The sequence below is a fragment of the Alligator mississippiensis genome, chromosome 5, assembly GCF_030867095.1.
Source record: "Alligator mississippiensis isolate rAllMis1 chromosome 5, rAllMis1, whole genome shotgun sequence".
NCBI lineage: Eukaryota > Metazoa > Chordata > Crocodylia > Alligatoridae > Alligator > Alligator mississippiensis.
Window position 1 is genome coordinate 16,891,347 of NC_081828.1, and position 16,229 is coordinate 16,907,575.

Genomic DNA, 16,229 nt, shown 5'->3' on the forward strand with positions numbered 1-16,229 from the left:
TATGGTCCCAAACACTGCAGCTTTGTGCTAGTGTACTGGTTCTCGCTTTTTAGACTCGAGGCCTCCCACAATAAACTTGAGGCACCCCTTGGGAAATACCAGCTCCTAGCTTTCACTCATATTTCAATTATGGAAAAATACTAGAGCAGTTCTGCTGCAAAGAACTCAGAAAGCCCAAAGGTGGTCAGACTGCTTTGAACACTATGATTTCCTCCTTGAAATCTCTGGGTTGATCACATTTGCATTCCTAACAGCGCTAACGTGGCACCTTTTAAAGACCTCAAGGCACCCAAGGGTGCCGTGTGCCCCTGGTTGAGAACCACTGTGCTGGTGTATTGGGGGGGGGGGGGAAAATGGAACCAGATCAATCTGTTTTCATTGCCCACATTTCATGGAAATCTCTCTGCAGTACATACGGGAGAGGGGAGAAGGGAGATTTGGAAAACTGTCCGTTTAAATGACACTGTAACACGGTTCCTCCCAGTTTAATGACCCCGTGAGTAATAACGGGGCGTCTTATCAGCTGAATGCTTGAATGCATTTGTGAAGGGCTCAGGAAGGGGCGACACCCGCGTTTGCCTCCTGGGCGGCGGCGGCCGGGCGCGGTGTCAGCACCCGCCCCGTCCTGGCAGGGAGCCGGAGCAGCCGCGGGAAAGTTTGGGGAGGCAGAGGCGGCGCCTTTAGCACCAGACGCCCCCGCTCCGGCTCCGGCTCCGGCTCCGTGCTGCGCCCGCGGAGCCTCCCCACAGCGCCCCCGGGCCAGACTCCCGCGGGCGGCGTGGGGCGGGCGAGCCGGGGGCGCTGGGAGCTGTAGTCCCCCCGCGGGGGCGGGCCTGGCGCGGGGCAGCCCCTGCTGACGTGTGCGCGGCGGCGCTGCCTGGGCCATTGGCCGCGGCCGCTCGGGCCCCGGCTCCCATTTGCAGGCGCGGCGCTTGGAGGCGCCGGCGGAGCGCGGGCAGCGGCTGCGGGCAGGCGGGCGAGGCCCGACGGGGCGGGGGCTCCGCGCCGGGTTGCGGCGCTGCCTGAGGAAGGGCCCCGCCCCGGGACCCCGCCCGACTGGGGGCGGCGGCAGCAGGTAACCTCCAGCCCGCCTCGCTGCCGCCCCGCAGGGACCCGGGGAGCCCGCCATGGCCTCCAAGCTGCTGCGAGCCGTCGTGCTGGGCCCGCCCGGCTCCGGCAAGGGCACGGTGTGCCAGCGCATCGCCCACAGCTTCGGGCTGCAGCATCTCTCCAGCGGACACGTCTTGCGGCAGAGCATCGCGGCCAGGAGCGGTGAGCGCGGCGCCGTCGGGGGGCCGGGACGCGAGCGGCGGGGCTGCTCCGCGCACGTGGGCTGCCCGCGGGGAAGGCGAGGCGCGGGGGCCGCGACGCCTGCCCAAGCCGAGCTCAGCCGCCGTCCCGCGGGCAGCGCCGCGTCCTGGCGGGGGTTGTCGGGGCCCCGCTTGTGGCAGCGCTTCTCCCGCCCGCGAGCCGCTGCCCCGCACCTCGCCCCTGCCCCCTCCTCCGTCTCCGCGGATAGAAGTTAGTGGAAAGACCGGTCCCTGCCTCTGCCTCGGGCTCTGCACTGCCAGCTTCTTCCCCTTCTCTCCTCTTTGGATTCCTCGCCCCTTCTTTCTTTGGCAGCAACACATCTGACTTTTCCCCCCCCCCCGATTATTTGCCCCCCCTCTCTTCTCCCACTTTTTGAGTTTGCCCGAGTGTGATAAAAGGACGAGCCCCACTTCCAGTGCTCGTGGGAAGGGCAGGGAGAGGCTGAGGATTCATGTAACAGTCTTCCTATCCTTCCTGCCTCTGTGGCAACTAAGGCTCAGAAGAAGCCAGTATAAATGAATCTGCACAGGGACTGTTAGCTGTGGGTTTAGGGAAAGAGGTTGTACACAATAACTTTAGGTAGCGTCAGACACCTTATTTCTTATATGATAAATAAATTGCAGAGCAGCAACTGGTGACCGGCGTACACATTGTACATGCTGTGAATGTATAAAGCTCCAACAACGGCATGCACTGTGCATCAAGGATATCCAGTAATGCACTGTATGAAGTCTATTTGAAAAATAGTCCCAGCTCATGCGGTGCTACAGGTATCCCAGCTGGGCTGCTCGCTTGGATTTAAACATTAAATCTTCAATTTTGTAAGCAAAAGAACTAGTACACTGTTGCATAGGAGGGGCAACATCTGTGCAATGAGATGTGCTGTGTTGGTGGGAGGGCAATGAGGACTCCAGGTCTTTTTTTCTTCTGTACTTTCATAAGGGTGGAGGGCACTCCTGGAGATGTGCCTGAGGAGAGGCTGTGTTTGTGGGCCTGTCTCCTATAGCTATGTGTGCATTTACCGTACTGCATAATTTACTTTGCATCCTGGGCTGCAGAGCAGCTAGGGCTGCAGGCAAGGATTTAGACAACGTCTCCTCTTACCCGTGATTCTTTCAGGTTTGGGCAGGGAGAGAGAAAACGTGGGCTTTTTGGCCAGGTTGGCATTATGAAATTGGACTCTAACTTGGCTGCTTTTGAATGGATTTATTTATAAAACAAATCTTGTGCTATTTCTTCCCTTAATATATAAATGGCAAACCGCTTTCTAATGCAGCTAAAAAGAAATACTTATTCGAGACATAAAGCCTCTTCCATCCTAGGTTTCATCTTGGCAAGTGTTTCTGGTTAAGTGGTAACCCCTTCTGAAATAGCCTCTACATGGAAGTTCTGGCAGAACTAAGGGTTCAATTCTAGTGTCATCTGTTTTTTGGGGAGATTAATTTCTCCCCCGCTTCCTCTTGTTAGCCTTCAAACTCTCTCCCTTCCCCAAAGACAACTGGGACACAAGGCAGGGGTGAGCCTATCAGCTTCTATTAAGTGCAGCAGCTGATAAATAACACAGTGTGAATGGATTTTTGTGAGCATGTGTTTCATAATTATCTACATGCTCTCAGGTGTCTGACTAGTGAAAGCTATTTAATTCAGATAGCATCTTCATATTGCCCTACCCCTTCTTTCATATGCCTCTCTTCTCCCTCAGGCCTTGGGAATCAAGTCTAAGCTAGAAAATGCTTTTAGGTTTTTTTGGCTTATACTGGCATGCCCTCCTCAAGTGGATGCTTCTGAACAGATGTAATTACATCTATGGTTGAGTTTTTCTCTGTACAATAGTGTTTCCAAAGATTCTTCCATGACCAGCCTGATTAGAGCAAAACTTTCTACAGTTGGCTAGGCCTAGGCATGGGTCTTTCTTTATAGGAAGCTTTTGTTCACTTCCCACTTGAAAGCTTTCTTTTCCTTTGCCACCTTGCATCTTTCTTCTTGTTGCTGCTTCAGTTTAGTTGCAGTTTGCCCCTTTTCCTTGGAGGCTCCCACTTGAACTCTTGCGAGCAGCACTCCTGGCCATGCCAAAAGCAATTTACAGTGGATTAGGACACTGCAGTTCTCATTGGTTTCAACATTTGGGGCTTGCTATGACTAGAAGCATTCAGGTGGCAGAGGTGTGGATTTCATCTACCAGAAAGTCATAAAGAAACCTTGAAAAATTGGGAGAGACTGAAAGAAAGGGGGATGCCTGCAATTGTGTGCCCAACTTGCATTCCTAAGAGCTTTCACCTAATTGTTATTAGAGGTTTTGTGGTAGAGTAACCTCAGTGGACCCAGTTAACAAAGGTACATGGTGGGTCATGGTGCCACTGCCTGCTATGCTAATGAGCATAGTATCCTTGTGTTCCTCTGTCCTGGCTCTAGCTGGTGGACCACGAGCTATCTCTTGGGTATATTGGCAGGATGTGGAGCACAGTGGGATCCATGGCAGGCTCTAGTACTACTAATTCTAGAAGTCAGCTGAAAGTAACTTATGCTTGCATTTCCCTGCCATGATGGTTAAGCAACTGGTTTTCTGCTTTTTTGGCAGGGAGGTTTTGCCCACAGTGTTTTCCCTCATTTTTATATTGGTTCTTTATACAGTAACAAAGGAAGCTGACTCATTGTAAAGAGGAACAGTGTAATACACCAAGCCAACTGAAATGGTCAATCATGGTTTGTCCAAGAGTAGAAAATCCCCTTGCTTTAGCATGGTTAAGGTCTGTCAACATGAGCAGGAATGGAGGGGAGGGATTTAAATTGGGAAGCACAAAACAAAACAAATACATTTTATCTTATGACTGCATTTTCTGGCTGAGTTCTTAAAGACTTTAAACCTTAAAGCAAAACTATTAATATTTTCAAGAAAGTGTTTAACTACCAGATTTTATTTCCCTCTAAACTGTATTAAACTTGAACAGTTTCTGGGGAGATTTTATGGCTGGGAGGGGAGCTATAGAAAAACAAGTGCTGTTGATCACCAAGATATACTAATTCAATGAGATGATCTAATTCAATGAGATGATCTATATACATGTATCAAATTGTTCCTAAGCAGGGAAGTCCTAAAAAAGAAAATATCTGAAGTGAAGTGAACTAAACCTAAGTACCGTCACTTTAATTTGGAAGAACAGTGCCTACAGAAAGTTTACTTCAGTTTAATCTACTTTAAAGTCACACCTTCTACTAACTGCATTTACTTTCTGATGTGTTCCTTGGTAGACAAGCCTGTACATGATTTTCATGCTTAGAAATAGAGTAGGTTAAAGCCAACCATAGAGTGAGTTAGGCTGAATTTGGCCTTTTAGATTCTCTTTCTGAATCTCTTAGGTCTTGCTTTGCTCATGTGTTCAGGTAGTAGCAAACTGCCACATAAAAGCTATTTAAAAAAACCTTTCAATTATTAATTCCTAGAGTAATCTTAATCCAGGAATTGCCTAGTTACTACAACTGTGCAGCCATCTATGGGTAGAAAGCAGCAGCTATTGAGTTGTGTTGGGATACTATGCATCATTTGAGGAAATGAAGACTGATCTAGAGGAAACTTGCCTGGTGTTGCAAATACTGGTCCTACTCCTAACAGAAACAATGTTTTTTGGTTTTTTTGGTTTTCTTTGAGAAGAGAAATTTCTTCAGTCCTAGTCAAAAGGCCGAGTGTATTTAAAGTTGAGCCACCTGGGCTGTAGTCAGATCACATTCCTACCAGTGCTGGTTTAGGTGTATGTGTTCCTGAGCAAATTGAATGCCAATTGACCATATTGGATCTTTGCACTGACCAGTCATGTTGAATGAAACTTTGACTTCAAGGCTTAAATGAAAGTTTGTTTGGATCTTTCTGTTTTACACTCTGAAGACTAGCCAAAGCAATTTTTTTATTTCCTTCCTTCCTTCAGGTATGTGACCTCCTTGGTTGATCTGGATGGAATCCCCTGCCCTCTTTCTCTCCCTCTTTCCCCACACCTCCTTAAAAAGCATGATTTTACACTTCTGATCTTGCCTGACAAACTGAAAATGATTTGTTAGTATGGGCACAACCGTCTAATGCCATCTGGACTTCATATTGTTCAATTATTGGTCCAATAAAGGCTGTAAGATAAAGTGAGAGCTCAGCTAGAATAGTCCTGTGTTTGAAGGGGCCAGACTTTTGATTCTGTTCACTATTTACTTCATTAGAATTAATTTTTGGCCTTCTCCTGAGACTTTGGTATCTCTTGTTAAGGAACTGATTTTGCATGGTGCTGAACAAATACATCTGTAGTGAAGAAAAAACTAGCATGACTATAATAAGCTTGGTGGACTGGATACCAGTCTGCCTTCCTTTGCTATGGATGGTTGCAACTATGATATGACACACTTACCAGCTCCCACTCAAGTTAGTAGGAATGGCTGTTTTTGGCAACTCACAGGACTGAACTCTTTCCATTCAGTGAAAGATTTGAGCAGTGTGACAGAGATATGATCTTGGGAAGAATGCAGTTATGTAACACAGGGATATTTTAAAACTGTTTAACTCTTTGCCAAACAGCTCTGCATGTTTTTGATTAGTTTTTCCCTTCTGAGAGTCTAGTATCCTTCAGAAGTTCGGTTTGCTTGTGGTTCCTGTCTCAAAAGCAGAAATAGTAACTTGAATGATGGGATTAAGACAACAGGTCTAGTGGTCCAGGATCTACTTAAAATGTCATCTGCCCTAAAAACTGACCAGTTAGATTAAAAATGGTCAAGCAAGGTAGCTGTTTTCCTATAGGTCCTGTGGTCTTGTAGGAAGTTATATTTAGGTCCATAAATACGTTTAGGATCCATATATCTTTTCTAGTTTAATTCCCCCTTTAATAAAATGAAAGAATTTCTAATTAAATTATTCCATTTCCACCTAACATAATTTATTGCGGTTTACAGTATAACAACTGGGAGATGGCAAGATCTGAATGTCTTGGAGAACATTAACTATTTCTGTTTAAAGGGGCAGCCATCAGTTCGAGAGCTGAACTGAATGATGAAGATGAACGTTCTCAGAGTTCTTGGTTGGCATTTGATTTGGGTTTTCAGCAGATAAGTCCCATACCTGAATGAAGGAACAACATACTCTTTTAGTTTGTCCGTCTCCTTAGCAACTTGTCAAGACTGGATTGCTGTACCCTTAATTTGTTTGCCTCCAGTTTGAATTTGGTTTGCATTACTCTGTATTCTTGATTTGCAGAGCTCTGCATAACCCATAACTCCTCTCTGTTTTTCTGAAGAGTGCAAGAGGCTTACTTTAGAAAGGCTATGATACCAAGAGCCTTTCACTTCCAGTTCTGTGCACAGACTCCAGGGTCATACTTCCTTTTGCTGCAGGAGGACAGTAGAGATAAGGTCCCAACCAGAACTCCTGGACAAAATTCAAACTTGTCCTCATCCATAACTGAGTAAACCCAGTTCAGATGAAGGATTCAAGCTCAGACTTCCAGTGGGTAGGAACTGGTGCTGAAACTGTTTCCATTAGTAAGGGAGGTTCAAGCTGGAAATTTAGCTCTGACCCTGGAGCCATGGCTTGCTTGTGATTCTCTTTAGGAACGAACTGAAAGGTCTTAGCAGCTGACAGTGGCTGTCTGGCCTGTATGAAGCAAAATGGTCTTAGATTATATCCTAGGAAGTGAACTGTCTTGCAGAACTGCTGGGCTCCATTTTATAGAGCATCTTGTCAGAAGTTAATATTTGAATGAGGCTGGATATGAGACTGCTTGTTAACTAGAGTTATCTCCAGCCTGAGCCATACTGACATAGCAGCTCCGGAGAAACCTATAGCTTGTACCTTGTCTATTCTGGGGCAGATGTGATGTAATTGTGGTCTGTAACTGGTTGGTCTGAGGCAGTGAAGTTGGCACTTTGTCACAGTGAACTCCCTTTTTTTTTTTGTCCTCTACAAGTATTCCTCTTGTACTGTAACTAGCTGCTAAATGCTTTGTTGGTACCCTGACGTCTTTTAATCTTCTCATAAGTGACTGCCCTAGTTGGTGTTGAAAGCTGCTGAATGCTTTTTGACAAGTCAAATGAAATAATGTGACTTGTCAGAGCTATCTCAGTTATTTGGGTTGAGAGAGTTGGTGATGACCAAGACAGCTGCACAAAGGAGAAACTAACTGGTGCTTGTTATTTCTCAATCAATTTTTAATGGCTACGTTGTCCGTGGAGAGGCCAGAAGAATCTTCAATTTGATTTACACTGATGTATGGTAGGAGTGGGTTGGGTAGTTTGTCCAACTTCAGGGGACATCTTAGAATGGTTGTGGATTGTTTTTTGTTTTTTGTGTTTTTCCCCTCTCTCCCCCCCACCCCTTCACTTTAAATGAAGCTTTCTCTCTGTGAGAGAGGAAAGGAGTGCCTAGTGCAAGTCAGTTCTTGGCATAGAGGCAAACCTAACCACCAAGACCAAAGTCAGAAAATGTAATTTGGCATAAACGCTTCTCTACCCCCGCCCCTTTCCCTTTTAAAAGCTGAATCTGTTATCATCTGGTGGACATTAAAATATTTATTTATTTTTATTTGATTTTATTTTTTTGGAAGGTGTGTAGTGGTGTGGCAGTGGTGTTCTGCCACATTTCAATGTGCGTATGTGTATTGTCCATGTCTCAGTCTTCTTAGGAGTTTCCGAGTTTCACTCAAATACGTTCTGTTCTTCCTGTCATAAATGGATGCAACTTTCCACGGCACCCTCTCGAATGACAATCACAAGTTACTGGTGTGCTAAGTACTTAACAGGTTTAAGGCATGTTGAAGCCCTTTCACCTTCTGAAAGTAAAGTTTTATTGGCATGAATCTATGCTGGATACTACTTATTAACAGGCCGTGTGTAACCATTCACGGGTTTGTTTAAAGTCCTGTCATAAGCTTAAACATCTTCTTTCATACAGATGGTAAAACTTCAGTATCACCTTTATCCTGTGAATCTGGAATAGATTACTAATATAAAGTAAGTTAATAACCTTGAGGTATTGGCAGATACTCCATTGCTGGGAGAAGATGGCAGCAGCTAGAGCCAAGAATTTTTGAAGTGAGAACCGTGAGTTTGTCTTCTAAATAAGTGGTCAGCTTTTTAAGATTGCCAAGCACTCAGCAACCACTTCAGTGGAAGAGAGCAAAGTGCATGTCTTGCCAGACTGGAACTAATTCCCATCTAACCCTGACTGCAATTAGAGAACTTGGTGACCTGACAACTAATCCAGATGGGGCTGTATTGCTTGTGATGGGCTGCTGGCAGAAGCAGTAGTGTAACTGAGGAGGTGCAACTGGGGCAGCCACCCCAGGCACTGCCTTTGTAGGGGACTGGGGTTCAAAAATAGCTGCTGCTGCAGTGATAGCTGGCTGTAGTGCCACCATTGATACTGCTGCAGTTGCTTGGGGCACAGCTGCCCTGCTGTGTCTCTGTGTGGGAGGCATCCCAGGCGTATGGTTGAAGTGTTTTGCTCCCATATAAAAGCTTCCAACTTGGCCATAAAGGAGGGGTGATTCCCTAGTTAGATTTAGGTGACAAAATACAGCCACTTTTACTGCTGTTCATGGCAAGAAAGTGGGCCTTTTTCTCTTAATATGGATTTTTCTATTGGGCTCCATGTGTTTCACCTCTTGGAATGAACTATGCTGTGTACACTACATAGAGCTATGCTTCAGGTCCCTTAAACTGAAGTTGGCTTTATTGCTAAAATAAAGTAACCTTGCTCAGAGGGCTCTGGGATCTGTACTGGCTGCCTGTTTGGCTTCTAGAGGGACACAGCCTTTCTCTTTTTGACTTGCAGGAAACCTCTTTTTCACAGAGATTTCCCCTATTATCCATGGGACAGTACTGCAGTGAAAATAATTAGAGATGGCTCTGCTGAAACACCCTCACTGTAAAAGGGAAGGGGTTGGGAGCAGTCCTTGCTCTGTGAAGTCCATGCTTTTTTCCTCTTTTTTTTCCAGCTCCTTTTTGCCTTGCTCTAAAACCTGATGAGTTTTGAAGCCACTTGAAAAGTTTTCATCTCCCTTTCTTTATCTGAATCCAAAGACTCTTGTGAGTTTAAGATGACCCCCCCCCCCCCCCAATTAGATTTCAGACATGGAAAGGTTTTTGTTTGTTTGTTTTTTGTTTGTTTTTTTAAAATGAAATTTGTTTTCTAGTTCTGTGTCTAGAATCTAATTACTAGAGGGTCATCTTTTAAAAATTTTTTGTTCTCCTCTTTCCCCCTTCCCGCCTCCTCTAGCTTGCAGCAGGCAGGCAATAGGGGCCATGGTTGGGAAGTTAAGTGGCCCCTTGCCACCCCCCTCACCTTCCCCTGCTTCCTCTGCACCCTGCCACCTCTCGCCCTCTGGCTCTAGCAGGGCTCCAGACCCACTTCGGCCCAGGATACAGACCATGTGGTTGTTCTGGCCCTAATCCGGCCATGCAGCAGTTGTTGCAGCGGGGACAGCTCTGGCTGCGCCTCAGCGTGGGAGCCTCGGCCAGAGCTGCTGCAACTGCTACACAGAAAAAAAAACCTTGTCTTGGATGAAAGTAAATAAACTTGATTCAGGTTTTGGGGAAGGGCTATAAGGATAGGAACTTGAGATTTGTTAGAGGTGAGGTCTGTGTTTGTTATGCTGCCTGGAGGTCTGTGTTGGGATTAGAGTGCTGCTAATATATTACAAAGTATGAGGCACCAGTACTTGGAGCCCAGGACACACAGTCCTTTGTGTGTTAACCTAGTTCTAAATGGATGTTATGCTGTGCAACTTGAGTCCTCAGTGGCTCTCAGGAGGAAATAAATCGATACCCTCTTTCTGCTGATCTTCAATTGAGAGGGATGACTTTTGATTTTATATCTCAACATCAACCCAATTAATTCCCACCCCTGTGGTTTTCTTTAACTATTACTATTAAAAACCAAATTACAAAGCCTTATCAAAGCTGTGTTAAATAACTAACTACCTGAGTATTGAGACTGGTTAGAGCATAATCTAAATTTCTGAGTCTGGTTAAGCTTTCTTTCAGATTATTCAGACAATGTGGGTAGCTCATTGATGCTTTTTTGTTCTTCCTTGATCTTGGGGGCAGGGGGAGGGGGGTGTTAACAAACTTCTTAGACATAGGAACCAATTGAACTCCATTTAGTGGGAGCATCTGTAGTTGGGGCCCTTCAGTATCCCAGAGAATATTCCTACAATTTATTCCTACTGGATTTTTATATACACTATGCTGACTTTGAAGGGCAGGGAAAAGGACATGGAAAAACTTGAGAGGGTCTGGAAAAGAGCCACCTGTATGATCAGGGGCTTGCAAGGCAAGCCATACGAGGAAAGGCTGAGGGACCTGGTCCTCTTTAGCCTAAAGAAGAGAAAGTTGAGAGGGGGCTTGATAGAAGTTTACTGCTATACCAGAGGAGTGCAGGAGGAGTGCATCAGGAACTTGGTATTAAGCTTCAGGCTTAATACCAAGAAAAACTCCTTCACAGTCAGGGTGTCCAGATTGTGGAATAAACTCCCTCCAGAGGTGATGCAATCATTTGACCTGGAGGTTTTCAAGAGGAGACTGGAAAGTCACCTAGCTGGGGTACCTTGACCCCAGTTGTCTTCCTGCCTAGAGCAGGGGGGCTGGACCCGATGATCTGCAAGGTCCCTTCCAGTCCCTAACAGTCTATGAATCTATGAAAAAGTAGAATAACTAGCTGAAGCTCCTTTCTCTCTCCTTTCCATTTAGCTTGGTTTCTCCTGGCAAAACTGCCAAAAAAATTGGGGGCTCACACGCATAGAACTTCCAGGAGATTAAGAACTAGGGTAGCCTGCCTGGACAAATAGTTCTTCTCTCCTTCCCCCTTAATCCCCGGGTATGAAGGGGGCATTGGGCCTTGGGTAGATCACTTAATTAATCTCTGAGATCACAAGCATGATTCCTGGCCCCAGAAAACTGACACTGATTGTTGTAATTTAACCTTTATTAATATGCAGTTAACTGGTGAGTGTTTGTATTAACCACACCGTGTTAAAGCTTTTCATTTATTTACAAATTGCATAAAAGGATGTTGTGTACAGTAGAAAGTCCAATTTTAGCTTGAATTGGTTGTGACAAATTTAAAATCTTCTCACTGGGCTTTTCCTTGGATTGTTTTCTTTTTGTGCTTCCTGCTTCGGCCTATGCCACGATTATAGCAGGCAGGCACTAAAAAGCTTTGTTTCCTACTATTAAGCCCCACTCCTGGTATACTTGTGTCTTGTAATATCTCCCTTGAGATAATACGGCAATAGGTTATCCCTTCTCTCATGTAGGTACGGCTATATTAGAAAATCAAGGCCTAGCGGTGAGAAATAATCAAAACTGGTAAATGTTTGTTTTTCTAGCGGGATAGATTGCAATGGCAGGGTTAGGCTTGTGGAGAGTGAATTTTTATACATTGTGTGTTTAGCTTTTTGTTTAATCCATTTCTTTAACGATTGCCAATTTGATATGAAAAGCTGTGTGGTCAGGGCCAGTAGCTTCATGCCAGCTGTCCCTGCCTCTTCCCTTTTATGGCAGTATGAGTAAAGTCTGAAGCATCCTTGACTTAAAAAAAGAATGATTCATGTAGCCCTTATCTGAACATATTCATATCTGAGCTCCAAACTGGTACAAAAGTTATGGCCTATAATAAGAGCAGATTACAAACTGCTATGTAGTAGTGTTCCTGATCCTGGTTTCTTGCTTTGAGTCGGTGTGTAATGGGTGCCCCTGAATTGTTGCTGCAGCAAGTTGCACCCACCTGCCATTTGCTTAAGGAGCTGTGCTGGGGACCTCTGTAGTGTTGCTTTGGCTGGCAGCATGATTGCCTTGCTGTGAGATCTCAAGGAAAAATCTGGATAGAAGCTGTCCCTTTTTTTTTTTTTCTTAAAGGTAACCTATATAGGATATCTAAAAATTGGACCTGTGCCCTCCTTGGGCATAAAAGGGGCCTGGAAGATTGGGTTTGCAATATTTGTGTGTTTGGGGGGTTTCTGTTTGTTTTTTGGTGTAATGTTCCCCCCCCCTCTAGATTTTACATTCTGAATATTTCAAAATATGATCTTCCCTGGCTTCTTCATAGTTTCATAGTAGTTAGGGGTCAGAAAGGACCTGAATAGATCATCTAGTCTAACCCCCCGCCACTGTTTGGAGCACACGCTGGGATCGCATGATCCCAGACAGGTGTTCATACAACCTCTTTTTGAATTTACCCAAGGTAGGAGCGAGGACCACTTCCCTAGGAAGTTGATTCCAGATCCTAGCCACCCTGACAGTGAAATAGTGCCTCCTAATCTCCAACCTGAACCTATTCTACAGCAGCTTCTGGCCATTGTTCTTCATTACCCCAGGTGCTGCCGGGGGAAATAGGGCTCTTCTTATTTGCTGCTGATCTCCCCTAACGAGTTTGTAGGCAGCCACCAAATCTCCCCTCAGCCTCCATTTGCTGAGGCTGAACAGGTTCAGGTCCCTCAGCCTCTCCTCATAGGGCCTGCCCTGTTGCCCTCCAACCAAGCGGGTGGCCTTCCTCTGAACCCTCTCCAGGCACGCCACATCCTTCTTAAAGTGCGGTGCCCAGAACTGGACGCATTACTCCAATTGAGGCCGGACCAATGTTGCATAGAGGGGGAATATCACCTCTCTGGACTGGCTTGAGATGCATCTTTGGATGCACGACAAGGTGCGGTTGGCTTTGCTGACCGCAGTCTGGCATTGGCGGCTCACGTTCATCTCAGAGTCAATAATAACTCCAAGATCCCTTTCTGCCTCTGTGCTCACAAGGGGGAAGCTCCCCATCTTGTATGTATGCTGTGGATTCTTTCTCCTCAGGTGCAGCACCCTGCATTTATCTACATTGAAGCCCATCCTATTACCGTCCGCCCACTTCTGTAGTCTGTCTAAGTCTGATTGTAGCCTCTCTCTCCCTTCAAGCGTGCCTACCTCTCCCCACATCGTGGTGTCATTGGCAAACTTGGACAGCATGTTTTCCACTTGGAATGTCGGACTGTCTTGGATCAGGAGAATTTGAAACTCTTAATTTGAATTAAAGAGGTGAAGAACTCTGAGTATGACGCACCTTTTGGCAGTTCTGATTATGTAATGAGGGAGGGAGCATCAGCCCAACTTCTTTTTTTTTTAAATAGTAGACTTAATATAGGTTGCCTTTAGAGAGATTTTAGGTATGGACTAGTGAAAAGTGAATGAGAGTGAACAGGGGAGGCTTCATCCATTCAATCAACTCTTGGAAGGTGGTAGTGTCTGAACTATCAGCTGTCTAAAGCTTTGGCAGTGCTCAGGTTCACTTGCATCAAATGTGCTGCTTGCTTGAGGTTAACTTTTCATAGAGTCATAGAAAAATAGGTTTGGAAGGTACCTCGGGAGGTCTAGTCCAAACCCCTGCTCAAAACAGGACCAGCCCCAACTAGATCACCCCAGCCAGGGCTTTGTCCAGCTAGGCCTTAACCTCCAAGGATGGAGAGTCCACCACCTCTCTAGGTAACTCATTCCAGTGCTTTACCACCCTCCTAGTGAGAGTTTTTTTTCCTAATATCTAACCTAAATTTCCCTTCCTGCAACTTGAGACCATTGCTTCTTTTCTCATCTGTCACCACTGAGAACAGTCTGACTCCATCCTCTTTGGCACTGCCCTTCAGGTAGTTGAAGGCTGCTATTAAATCTTCCCCTCAGTCTTCTCTTCTGTGGATTAAATAAGCCCAATTCCCTCAGCCTCTCCACAGAAGTCATATGCCCCAGCCCCTGAACCATTTTCATCACTCCATTTGCATGGTGACAGTCGGGCACACGCATGTTACCGAGCATTCTGCTTGGCATAAAGTGCCCGCAGGATTGGTTTCCCTTATTCCTCTTTAAAACAGTCCAACTAAAAGTTCTGGCAAGCTGCTGCTGTGGGTAAGATGCCCTTGAGAAGCAGCCTTCATGTGAGGAGCTGTGTCCCTTCCTGCACGGCTGTCCTTTGGAATCCCGCCAGAGGAACTACTAGGAAGGAAAGAGAATCCCTGGCGCACTGCCAGGCAGGCGTGGAGACTTGAGTGTGATGTCAATGACAAGGAAAGACCTTGTTAGCACAATCAGTGAAAGATCTCACTGGGGCTGTGCAGCTGCTGTTCTGCCCAAAGGATCCAACCAAGAACCTCGGGGATCTTGTCTGCGGGCATGACCAGTACTTTGATGTGCTGGGGAAGTGTGGTGCTTTCCTTCCTTCCTTCCCCTCTTGTAGGTGACTTTAAAGCTCTTTTTTATAATCAGTGGTAATCAATATGTGCCCTTTAAAAGTTAGGCTTGATTTACTCCTGAGCTGACTTCAAGCAAGCAGCATGTTTGATATAAGTGAGCTTGACCACTGCCAACAGTGTACCACGCATGATTATAAATGGTACTTGCAAAACTTATCCAGTCAACATGTTGGATTCTTGCAGGAGAAACTCCTGTGCTTTTAACTGTGCGCTGTAGGAAAACGGCATGGATTAGCTAAGAGTTGTTTAACCTAATTTAAACTTTTGACAAAGATCTGAAGTCCAGCCACTGCTGTTCATCCTCCCTCCACCTCCCTTTTCCTAGCTCCCCTGCCTCCACAGGTCTTGGTGCACCATTGTAAGTGGTAACTGGTATCTGAGTAGAAAGAAGGCAGACTGAACTCTGAGGTCTGCTAGTCCCGTGTCATGGATGTTTGGAATACCTGAATCCTAACTGACCTGCAGGTGTTGAAATGAGTAGCCTTCACTTGTTGCGTCCTGGGAACCAGAACTTGGAGTTAGCAGGGTCTTTCTTCAACACATAGTGGTAGTGCATCCCACACAATATAAAGCTAATTCTTAAACCTTCAAAACCCTTCTTGTCTGCTGTATTGATATGGTTAGGGTTGATTGTCCCCAGCTGTTAGAAAATGCTGATGTCATTTAGTTGAAATGGCTTCTTGAATGTGTACAACTAGTTGCACTTGCTTTGTCTGAGAAGTCTTGAGCTGTAGTGCATTTTTGTTAGAAGACCAACTTGGGTCACTTGTTTCCCTTGCTTATGGGGGAGATGCAGTTTTTCACTGCATGAATAACATTCAGATATTGCCTTAACTCCAAAAGCGACACCAGAATTTTTTGCCACCAAAGTAGATACTGAGATGAATATGATACAAGTTCCCTTATTTCAAAACCAGCCAGGCCTCTTTTCTGGCAACTGAAATGTATCTTCAAGTTTGGTAAGAATAATAATGTATGTGAATTCTGTGAGATCTGATATCCTTAATTTACTTTAAAAACTTTTGTTTTGTAAGCAAGGTAATGAACAGCTATTGTCAAATAATATTAACTAGCTTTGAATTTGTTTTGGTTTCTAGAATAGTGTTAAACAACTAGAACAGTTTTGTGAGTACAGTAGTTGTGTTGCTGATAGTTGAATTTTGATCATGCAGCCCCAGGTAGATGGAAGAAATTAACTCTAAAACTTTCTCCCCCAAGTATAAGTAGACATTTAATTCAGTATATTTATACTGAAGGATTGCTATGTCAATTAGCAGAACTTTGTATATTCTAGTAAACTTTTAAAAGCTGCCTTCTTTTCCAAGCTAATGAAACCACTAGAGGCTTCTTGGGATATGTTTTAAAACCGGGCTTGATAGAAGTTTGTACTTCACTGAGCCTAACACAAAAGTGTTACTAACTGTTGGGGGATATGTTGTTTTATGAGTTATTAGGGAGAAAAGGATCATTCAGGCACTGAAATTGGACTCTGGAGACTTGGATTCTATTCCCAGTTCCCATATACCCTCTCTGTGTGACCTCGAACAAGTCAATTATGTGCCTCGTTCGTCTCATCTTGTAAAATAGCTAATAAAGCTCCCTTTCTTCCAGTCTGTGGGTCTTCCTTATAAAGTCCTTTGGAACTGGACTGGCTCATGATAAATTATCTCATGGTAA

At 45.2% G+C, this 16,229-nt stretch overlaps 1 protein-coding gene across 1 annotated transcript in view; it reads left to right on the forward strand.

Moving 5' to 3' along the window:
• The first annotated feature begins 854 nt into the window (after window positions 1–854).
• Window positions 855–16,229, forward strand: part of AK4 (adenylate kinase 4) — a 44,384-nt gene continuing 29,009 nt past the window's right edge. The window contains exon 1 of the mRNA XM_006272601.4: window positions 855–1,272. Within this exon, the coding sequence (XP_006272663.2) occupies window positions 1,128–1,272 (145 nt within the window). The 5' untranslated portion in view covers window positions 855–1,127. The remainder of the gene's footprint in view (window positions 1,273–16,229) is intronic.